The sequence below is a fragment of the Bactrocera oleae genome, chromosome 4 (genome assembly GCF_042242935.1).
Source record: "Bactrocera oleae isolate idBacOlea1 chromosome 4, idBacOlea1, whole genome shotgun sequence".
Lineage (NCBI taxonomy): Eukaryota > Metazoa > Arthropoda > Insecta > Diptera > Tephritidae > Bactrocera > Bactrocera oleae.
The window spans coordinates 11,581,096-11,590,961 of NC_091538.1; the positions used below are offsets into that span (position 1 = coordinate 11,581,096).

At 35.2% G+C, this 9,866-nt stretch overlaps 4 protein-coding genes across 5 annotated transcripts; 1 reads left to right on the forward strand and 3 right to left on the reverse strand.

The window, feature by feature from the left end:
- Positions 1-654: 654 nt before the first annotated feature.
- On the reverse strand, positions 655-2,977 carry Echs1 (Enoyl-CoA hydratase, short chain 1). Its single transcript, XM_014242185.3, has 4 exons — positions 2,839-2,977; positions 2,606-2,741; positions 1,064-1,782; positions 655-976 (listed from the first exon to the last, which is right to left on the reverse strand). The coding sequence occupies exons 2-4, from the start codon at positions 2,700-2,702 to the stop codon at positions 911-913; spliced, it is 882 nt and encodes a 293-aa protein (XP_014097660.2). The 5' UTR covers positions 2,703-2,741; positions 2,839-2,977; the 3' UTR covers positions 655-910.
- Positions 2,978-3,365: 388 nt separating this feature from the next.
- tum (Rac GTPase activating protein tumbleweed) lies at positions 3,366-6,365 on the reverse strand. 2 transcript variants are annotated; one of them, XM_014242182.3, is made up of 5 exons: positions 6,168-6,365; positions 5,955-6,068; positions 4,931-5,888; positions 4,053-4,864; positions 3,366-3,990 (listed from the first exon to the last, which is right to left on the reverse strand). In XM_014242182.3, exons 2-5 carry the CDS (start codon positions 6,040-6,042, stop codon positions 3,920-3,922), a joined length of 1,929 nt encoding a protein of 642 aa, XP_014097657.2. In that variant the 5' UTR covers positions 6,043-6,068; positions 6,168-6,365; the 3' UTR covers positions 3,366-3,919. The 2 variants fall into 2 exon arrangements, with proteins under 2 accessions (XP_014097657.2, XP_014097656.2); XM_014242181.3 differs by having other exon boundaries at positions 5,955-6,083.
- Positions 6,366-6,530: 165 nt separating this feature from the next.
- LOC106622860 (enoyl-[acyl-carrier-protein] reductase, mitochondrial) lies at positions 6,531-8,906 on the forward strand. Its single transcript, XM_014242183.3, has 2 exons — positions 6,531-6,862; positions 6,929-8,906. Exons 1-2 carry the CDS (start codon positions 6,625-6,627, stop codon positions 7,786-7,788), a joined length of 1,098 nt encoding a protein of 365 aa, XP_014097658.2. The 5' UTR covers positions 6,531-6,624; the 3' UTR covers positions 7,789-8,906.
- On the reverse strand, positions 8,064-8,821 carry Prosbeta1 (proteasome beta1 subunit). Its single transcript, XM_070109202.1, has one exon. The coding sequence runs from the start codon at positions 8,819-8,821 to the stop codon at positions 8,162-8,164; it is 660 nt and encodes a 219-aa protein (XP_069965303.1). The 3' UTR covers positions 8,064-8,161.
- Positions 8,907-9,866: the final 960 nt, after the last annotated feature.

Below are 9,866 nucleotides of genomic sequence, written 5' to 3' on the forward strand. Positions count from 1 at the left end.
AAAAATTATTTTTTTATGTTTAAAAAATATAAATAGTTACTATAAAAAATTTTTTTTGACAGATTTGAAAAAACAATTCCAGTAAAAAAAAGTTTGCAATTAAAACTGCATAACATGCAAATGTATAAGAGTATTACGCTTTGTTATTATAGATAACGCTTTAGGAAAAAACATTCTCAGATCTCACTTGTTATTTATTAATTCACCAACTATAGCAACTATTAAAAACGACTTGAGCACTACCTTAAGTTAGTCGGACCAATATCATGGTCAAGGGCTAGCGGATAGCTTTCCTCATATTATTTGGAGTAAATTTTTTATATTTTTAAATTTTTAATTGAACTAAGTATGTAGAAACTGGTAAAATTTGTACTCTTATAAGTGATATTCGGCACTAAAAAAAATTCAGTAAGATGTTTTCAATGTACAAATGTACAAGTTTCAAAATATATCAAATGTTTATAAACAGAACAATAAATTTTCTTCTATTCATAAGTACCTATGTATATGATAAGAGACATCATGTACATATTTCCATATTTAAACTAAAATGCTTCTGCTTGAGAGGAGGCTACTAGACTATGGAAGTTACGTTCTCACTTTGCACCTATCATTGCATAATAGTCACTAATATACATATATACGCATTGCAAATGTTTTAATTAAAAAGGTAATTTATTTTATAGATAACAAGAACATGATGTGTTTACTATTTACTACTGTACACGTTCTTTCACCAAATATATATTTTTTACTATTGTTGCAAGAAATTGCAGTAGCTTTGTTTTGCAAAAATATTTATAATAAAATACAAAAATAATATATATAAATGCAAAAACTGGTTTGAATATTTAGACATAAGAATCCATATTTAATCCAAATGCTTTACTTTCTACTTAGTACTTATGGTTTAAAGATTGCTGAATTTAGCTGGACGCTTCTCAACGAAAGCAGTCATGCCTTCCTTACGATCCTCCTGCAAAAGATACGATTAATAAGAGCGTTAAATAAAATGTATATTTGTTTTCGTTAAAAATAAATAAATATTTTAACATTTACTTACAGTTGCGAATGTGGCATGGAAAGTTCTGCGTTCGAACTTCAAACCTTCCTGTAGTGTTGTTTCGTACGCTGTATTAACGGCCTCCTTGCATAGTTGTACAATCAAGCCTGAGTGTGTGCCGATCTTCTCAGCCAATTTGATAGCTTCGTTCACCAACTGATCGGCGGGCACTACCTTGCTGACCAAACCCATTTTCTCTGCCTCCACAGCCGAGATCATGTTGCCAGTCAAACAGATTTCCATAGCCTTGGATTTGCCAACAGCACGTGTCAAACGCTGTGTGCCACCAGCGCCGGGAATAGTGCCCAAAGCAATTTCAGGCTGAGCGAATTTCGCCTTTTCACCGGCATAAATGATGTCGCACATCATAGCCAACTCACAGCCACCACCCAAGGCATAACCATTTACAGCGGCAATAATGGGTTTCTGACAGCGTGCAACACGTGTCCAGTCGTTCAAGAAATTACCCATAATACATTGCGAATAGGTGTTCGATTGCATTTCTTTAATATCAGCACCAGCTGCAAATGCTTTCTCACTACCTGTGATAATAATAGCGGCAATATTCGCGTCACGTTCATATGTATCCAGTGTTTTACTCAGTTCCGACATCAGACCATTGCACAGAGCATTAAGCGCTTTAGGGCGGTTCAATGTGATTACGGCAACATTCTTCTTTTCACCAGTCACTTCGTGCTTGATATACTCCAAGTTGGCGGCTGTAGAAAAACACATGTTGCATTAATTATTGAAATATATTTATTTACTTTATTAAATTATTTTGGTAAATAATACTGTCATTACATATTATCTAATCACATGCTGTTTTATTAGTTTTGAGCATAATAAAATCTCAGCAAAGCATAAATCTATGGCATATATATGTATTTATTTGCGCATGTATTTTTGTATATATTCTACATTTATTTTTCCACTTGTGTACGTATGCACATACATACATATATATTTATTTATACAACTTAAGTAGTAACCGGCATTCTTGCATAAATTACGTCCCTTTGTAAAAAAAAAATTTCTAACAATGTATGCATGTACAAACATATGTATGTATGTTTACCAAACACAACGACAGGCACAATTGATTTAAACAAATTATTTCAGTGCTCATTTTATAAACACCTTCCAAAAAAAATGAAAACAATAACAAATAAGAATGTGAACTACCGCACGTCAATGTCATTATTACATAACACCGTCGTTAAATTAACCAAAAACAACAAGTGACAGCTAGTTTTTGTCCAACCTCCTTTTTTAATTAGACACCTTGCTCTTGAACTCAACAAACGTGCAAATGTACTTTTGTTAAAAAATATGATTTAAAAAAACTTGATTTTGCACAAAATGAGTAAAAAAAAAACCAGTCGTATTATGTACAAAGTCCAACTTTTACTTTCACACGTATACATTGTAATACATGTGATATGTATGGAAGTTCATAAGGGCACAAAGATAGCCAGGAGCACAAGAGATAGCCGGCTTAAAATATTCTATAGAAATTATAATTTCTTATACTGCACTTACCGGATGCAAAGAAACGCGGTGTCAGCTGTGGCTGCTTTGCTGCCACTTGCAGTACATGTTGTGCACGTCCAGCCAGAAGTTTTGCAATATTCGCCATCTTTGCACTATTTAATTGAAATTATTGATTGCCACACGCCTGCAAAGGAAAACACCAACACAATATATTAACAAAAAAAAAGTTGCCTGCTTAGTTGGTTTCTTATTAGATTTGTCGTTATCAGCACGTTACTTACGCCGCAAGATCTGGAAACGAAATAAAAATACTAATGAAATTGTGCGGTGGAACTAGATCAACGGGCATATAGAAATTCTGACAGCGCTGATCTTATTTTGCTATAAAGTTCAGCGTGTGCAAAGGAGATAACAAGTTTTCTATTTATATGCCGGTTGTTATTGTGGTGACGAGCATACCATGTAGGGAAAACTTAAGTTGATGAAGTAAATTTCTTGTTCAACGTCACTATTAATCGCTGATAATTATTTTAATATTACGGCCACGTTCGTTGATGCTAAGTAACTGGTATATATAATACATACGTGGCCAAATAAATTACACTGCGTGGTTTTGTAATAATACAACATATGCAATATGGCTATTAGTAGAATTAATAAATTATTTTCCTACTGATCATTTGTCTGAATGTTCCACAGGGTTGCAGTGGTAAGTAAAATTGTAAATATTGATAGACAGCTACTTTTTGTAACTGTTCACCGTTAAGCCGTTTTGCCGTTTAAAAATTAGATTGAAACACAAATCAAATTTAATTCAGAAATATTGAACATTTGCAATTTTATTAAAAAAATATGTTGTTTTTTTTTGTTCATAAATGAAATACCTTATTCTAGGCGTTATTGTAAAAATGAGCACAGTATAAAAAAATATTAATATTCATTATATATTAAGTATTCACATAGTAAATACATACATATGTTATGGACCCACAACCAATTATTTTCTCCAACCATATGTAAATAAATATGTGTATTTGCTCAAAAGCAACTAATTCGCAAGAATAATCCAAATTATAACAACAGAAAAATTAATTAATTCAAAGTAGCGCATATATGTACATATATACTTAAAGTTCAAATGAGGTACATTGAAAATGTGAACCAAAATTAAATTAATTGTTAAATGAATGTAAATATGCGCCAACAAAATATATTGTTTTTTTTAGCGGCGACTAACAAAAATATTAGAAATGCTACTTTGCAAAATATGTATTAAAATAGAAAAATGAAGTACGCAAGTTTCTTTGTGACGGATGCTTTGACGGTTGCTTTAAATTTACACCAAAAGTTCCTTATTTAATATTATTTTTTATACGGATATGGCGGTGTAGCATGGAATTTTCGCTTTTTAAGTGTGCCTTTGAGTGGAGTTGCTATATGGAAGATCACAATAAATTAGAAAAATAGTGAGTTATTCAAAATACAAATAACTCACCATACAAGGAATATAGCGATTCTTTGGTATTGTGGCTCGGTGTGCGCGTAATTGTATTAGTTAAGCTATTTGTTTGATTATTCTCTTTATCTGCATCCAATGAAACATATTGTGCCCAGTAATCGCCAGGAATTTTCAACAAATTCTGCATGGTGGTAAACTGCATGTACACTTCAGTAAAGATGGCGTGTCGATCTGGATCTGCCGATGAATACCCAACAATAGTTGGTCCAAATACACGCGCAATATTATCAATCGGCATTAGAACTTCGCGGCATTCAGCAACACGTTGAAAATGCAGTACTAAGAAAGCTAAAGTATCCCGATTTGCTGCTGGTAAAGCATCAATTGCCTTAAAGAGATCCTTTTGTATCTCAATTTCAGTGGGCTGTTGCACTGCATTACAGAAATCTTTCCATAAATTTGTAGGTATGAGTGGTTCGCGTAAGGAGCGCAAAAAATCTTTTACACATCCACACAAGACGTGCACATCAATATTGCCCAGATGTGGTGTGTTTTTACCGCGTAAAAAGCGCTCCTTGAGTGCCTTGACCTCACGCTCCGAGCCCGATACACGATAAATACCAACCTCATTGAGACCGCGTGATTCAATTTCATTAACGCAATGTACAATAAGCGCTGGTACCATCGGTGACACGTTCGGTGCGTAATCACTGATGTAACCCATCATACCTTTAATTGTGGGCGTACCCGATTGTGGTACGCAACTTACTGCCAACGCAATTCGGCAATCTGCGTGACAACGTACTGGACAGTCCCTACAGCGGACACCTACAGTACCAAAACGTATTCTGTAATTGGAAAATAAATTACTTATATGTAATTGTTTTGAATTTGATTTGTAAATAAATACTTACTTTTTCTGGCAATGTGTGCAAGTATCCGTTCGTATGAAAGTGCGTGAAGCGAAATTATGTGGTCGCATCAACTGTGTGCGTAAGCTGGACACTTGTGGTGAACATAAATTAATAGCTGGTCCACATTTAATTGCTGTCATCGGTGTTATTGGTGGTGCAGTTGCGTGTTTATAAGGTGAACTAGTAGGTGTAGTACATGCCGCTTCTTCAGTGCTCCCCTCTTTATCCAAAGCCACTGTAGCAACTATTGGCACTGCAGGCATAGACTCAATGGTAGATTCCGCGCGTATAGCACCATTTCCATCTCCTGGGATAGTCACCTTAGTAGTTGCACATATGCGCTCAGAACCAGGTGCTACATCCATCATATGTTGCTGTTGTGTACCAACACCACTACGTCGTGTAGTCGAACGCCTTGTATTGGCTACTGGTGTTGTTTGCATACCTGCTCCACTAACACGTGAACGCTTTCCGCCCACGCAAGGTATTGAATTTTTAGGCAAAGAGGGACGATGCTTTTGCCAACCAGTAGATGGGCGCACATCCAGAAAATCATCCTCAGACTGTGTTATAGATAAATCGGAAAGAAATGAACCTGTGGAATTGATATCATTGCCGTATTTTTCCTCCATAACACGGTTCATTGACTTTCGCTTGCGCGGCAAAGTATTTAGAAAGGCTAACTTATCGCGTGTCTCATTGTTTAAATTGACATCTTTCTGTACCAAGTCAGCGACAGCAATTATTTTCTTTTCCATTTGATCGCGCTCATGTTCAGCTTCACGACGTAACTTACTTTCTACTTCAAGGAGACGACGCGCATGATAAAGCTTCGTTTCCAAATCCGCCATTGATTCTAATGAAGCGTCTAATTCTTTCTGTATACGCTGTGCTTCTTTTGCGGTATCTAGGCATTCCTGCCGAAATTGTTCTTGTAAACGCAAAACTCGTAGGAATTCTAATAGAATACATAAGAATTTAATTTGTTTTTTTCTTGTGGCTTAAGCTACGCTAAGATTCTTACCTTCCTCTGCGGTGCCATCAGTCAACACCTGAATACAACGACGAATATCGTCGAATGTTGCCAATGTGGACAACGCGGCAACCGACATATTTAAGCTTGGTTTCTACGAAACACCTTTATAGTACACCTCTATCAGTTTCAAATATAATATAATAACACTCTTGTGATTTTTCTATATATATATTAAATATGCAAAAATTGAAAACACCACACCTTTAATAATTTTCGAACAATTATTTGACACAGTTGACCGTTGAATTGAAACAACAAACACGCAGCTGCTGTCAATATAATAGCGTGAGTTACACTTCAGTGGAGTGGTTACCAGATAGGTTTAAAACAAAAATATTGGCTTTACCAAAGAGTTTTGCAATTTTTTTGGTTAATTTCTCAACTAAAAATTTTGTTTTCTCAAAATTATCTGACATTTAGATATTATAATTCAAAGGTAACTGATATTTTAAGTGAAAAAATAAATGCCAGATATAACAGAAAATGTTGCCCAAAATTAAATAGATGACAGTACCCATTAATAAAATTGTACATATATTTAGTGTCTGTTACCTGTAGCAACATACAACTCTGTAGAGACAAACAGCTGATATTGTGATAACAAGTTGAAAAGATAATTTAGAATTATAATCCAAATATTTTGTGATAAGTAATCAGCATGTTCATTAAAAGCTTAATTCAACCCACACGCTACGCGTTTCCAAATTTATCGAAAACCTTCCAACTAACACGTAAAATGAGCGTTCTAGTAAAGTCACTGAAGTATTCCAAGCATGGCGAACCGGTTGAGGTAATGGAAATTGTAGAGGGCCAACTACAAGATCCAAAAGATAATGAAGTATTGGTTAAAGTATTAGCAGCACCTATTAATCCGGCTGACATAAATACCATACAAGGTAATTCGTGTGTCATACGATAATATATTATATATATGGTATATTTAAGCCCACTCTTTATTATAGGTAAATATCCGGTAAAACCAAAGTTCCCTGCCGTTGGCGGTAATGAGTGTGTTGCAGAAATTATTGCCATTGGTAAAAATGTGTCGAAACTAACCACTGGTCAACATGTTATACCTTTTGCCACTGGATTGGGTACATGGACCACGCATGCTATTTTTGCCGAAGAACAACTAATGCCTGTTTCATCAAAAATTGGTCTTGCTGAAGCCGCCACCCTTACTGTTAATCCTTGCACAGCATACCGTATGTTAAAAGATTTTATAACTTTACAACCAGGTGATTGTGTTATACAGAACGGTGCTAATAGTGCTGTAGGTCAAGCTGTTCATCAATTGTGTAAGGCATGGAATATAAAATCCGTTGGTATTGTACGTGATCGCCCAGATGTAGCGTCTTTAAAAGAATATTTAAAATCCCAAGGTGCTACCGAAGTATTAACAGAAGAAGAAATACGTTCTAGTACGCTCTTTAAAGAAAATCATTTACCACGGCCACGCTTAGCTTTAAATTGTGTTGGCGGTAAGAGTGCAACTGAAGTGTCACGTCATTTGGCTGACAAGGGTGTAATAGTTACTTATGGTGGAATGGCACGAGAACCAGTAATTGCCGGTACAGCTGCGCTCATTTTCAAGGATATATCCTATCGAGGCTTCTGGATGACACGTTGGACTAAAGAAAACTCTGAATCACCCGAACGTACACAAATGTTTACAGAATTGTGTGAACTGATCGAGCAAGGCAAGTTCGTGGCACCAGTTCATGAGATGGTACCGTTGCAAAAATTTAGGGATGCCATGGCAGCCGCTCTGGATTTCAAAGGATTCGCTGGAAAGAAGTTTATATTAGATATGCAAAACTAATATGCTGTTATATATTTCTTATAAATATATTTGTTATACAAGGCTTCTAAAGCATGCTTAATTTTGTTAAAAATTCTAACTTGTAAAAAAAAAATGTTAGCATTTAAAATGTTTATGTCGTATGTTTCGATGCTTAATTTAAACATTCTTTGTACAAAAAATTTTGTTTCGAAACCGAAATTTCTGCCTTTAGGCCCGTTAGAACAGCTTTTTATTGTGATTCGTTACCGGGGATAACACATATGAAGAAAATAAATAAACACAAAATCAATATATATTATTTTTTAATGAAATTTTATTTGAAATAATCCATATTAATTTTAAAAACCATATACATTTCTTATTATTCATAAGCCTTCTTTATGTAAGGTATTCAGTTGCCAATTTCGACTGGATTTCCGGACTCTGTATTAAAGAACACTCTTCTTTCAATGCCGTCTTCTGTGATAATACCAACTCGTACCACACCACCTGAACTACCATCATGGTAGATAGCATGTTTTACAGCTTTAACCACAAATGCAACGCAATCTTCTTTATTCATTTGCGGGCGATAAGCTTCACGAACATAACCATAGATGTAGCTCGAACCTGAACCACCGATTGTTACGGATTCGCGTTTTAACATGCCACCTAATGGTATAGAATACACTTGTCCGCCATTACGTTTATCCCAACCAGCCACGATAATGCCCGCCAGCAAACTATCACGATAGTTGTAACAATAATTTCGGAATTCTGATGCCGCCTCGGCTACTAATGGTTCCTGACCAGTCTGATTTTCATGGTAATTTAAGGAATATGCCACAATATCAGCGATTGCTTGTGTGTCTGCTGCTGAACCACTGCGGCAACAATATATTTTATCGGTAATGCGAGTCAATTTGTCTGTGACACGATTGGCCACAAAGAGACCAGTGCTGGTACGTGAGTCCGCTCCGACCACAACACCGCCATCGAATTCAACTGCCATAATAGTGGTACCTGTGCTGACGGCATTGTCGTGGATACCATAATCCTGTGAGAAATCCATGCTATTTTATTTTAATAAATTTTACCGAAACGATAGACACAAACAAAAATGCGATCTTCCTCCGGTGACTGTGTGTATTTCAAAATGACAGCAGCTGCCAAATAGTAAAGTCATGTTCGTGACATTTATATCGTTGCCATATTTTCTTCTTACTTACGTTCAATCAAACAACTGCGATATCTTAATGTGGAAGAATAAATATTAAAATATTTTCACAAATCAAATTGTTTTATTTTTAAATAATCCAAGAAGATAAATATATGTATAAAGAAATAAATAAGTAGCAAATTTTTGTCATAAAAAAATGTTATATATTATAAGTAGTTTTTCTGCGTATAATAAACAATTTAGGTAATTACTGTGTAGTTCTTAGTTATTGTCTTGGGTTTGAGTTTTCCATTAACTATGTTTTCCATCATGTTTATGATGAGTACTTTAGTTAGAAACATTCAGATAACAACTGCTCTCTTTTCACGTGGTATTGATAAACACGGGTAAGTTAAGTCAACCTCTAAAAATTAAAGGCGGGTAATTTACTTTATACACATTTTGCGCAGGGAATGTATGAAAGCGGTCCGATATGAACTTAGTCTACAATAGTTTCGACTATATATAGTTGACCCAATAACGCTCCAACATCTTTAACTCATCTGAAAATTAAAATTTCTAGATTTAAGCTTCTATGTAGATTCTTTTATGTAGGTTTTGTCCCTCGCCTTTTTTGGCATATGTATTTTCCGCGCTATCTCTCTTTAATCGGTGGGCTACTAATATAAGATGGTGGATTTTTGTTAGATATCCGTTTTCAGGGCACCGAGTTATGAATTATAAAAAATCGACGAGTGACTATGTTGCAACTCGTTAAGTGAATTTTTATCGGTCGCCACACAGGAAGAAGAGTTACTATATTCAACATCCTAGCATTCATTCATTTCACTGCACGATATTAATTTATTTTCATTCCAGTAACAAGAATCGCGTCGCGACGCACTTACTGTTGCAAGCGATCAAAACAAAACTATCCGTCTAAGAAAACATGTTAACA

Excerpts from the sequence above, each read along its gene's own strand:
- tum (XM_014242182.3), bottom strand. The coding sequence starts at position 6,042 with ATGTCGGTTGCCGCGTTGTCCACATTGGCAACATTCGACGATATTCGT. Across the intron at positions 5,889-5,954 it reads TGATGGCACCGCAGAGGAAG|AATTCCTACGAGTTTTGCGT; the intron begins GTAAGAATCTTA and ends GTATTCTATTAG. Across the intron at positions 3,991-4,052 it reads ATCGCTATATTCCTTGTATG|CAACTCCACTCAAAGGCACA; the intron begins GTGAGTTATTTG and ends TCTTCCATATAG.
- Echs1 (XM_014242185.3), bottom strand. The coding sequence starts at position 2,702 with ATGGCGAATATTGCAAAACTTCTGGCTGGACGTGCACAACATGTACTG. Across the intron at positions 1,783-2,605 it reads ACCGCGTTTCTTTGCATCCG|CCGCCAACTTGGAGTATATC; the intron begins GTAAGTGCAGTA and ends GTTTTTCTACAG. Across the intron at positions 977-1,063 it reads TCCATGCCACATTCGCAACT|GAGGATCGTAAGGAAGGCAT; the intron begins GTAAGTAAATGT and ends TATCTTTTGCAG.
- LOC106622860 (XM_014242183.3), top strand. The coding sequence starts at position 6,625 with ATGTTCATTAAAAGCTTAATTCAACCCACACGCTACGCGTTTCCAAAT. Across the intron at positions 6,863-6,928 it reads TGACATAAATACCATACAAG|GTAAATATCCGGTAAAACCA; the intron begins GTAATTCGTGTG and ends TCTTTATTATAG.
- Prosbeta1 (XM_070109202.1), bottom strand. The coding sequence starts at position 8,821 with ATGGATTTCTCACAGGATTATGGTATCCACGACAATGCCGTCAGCACA.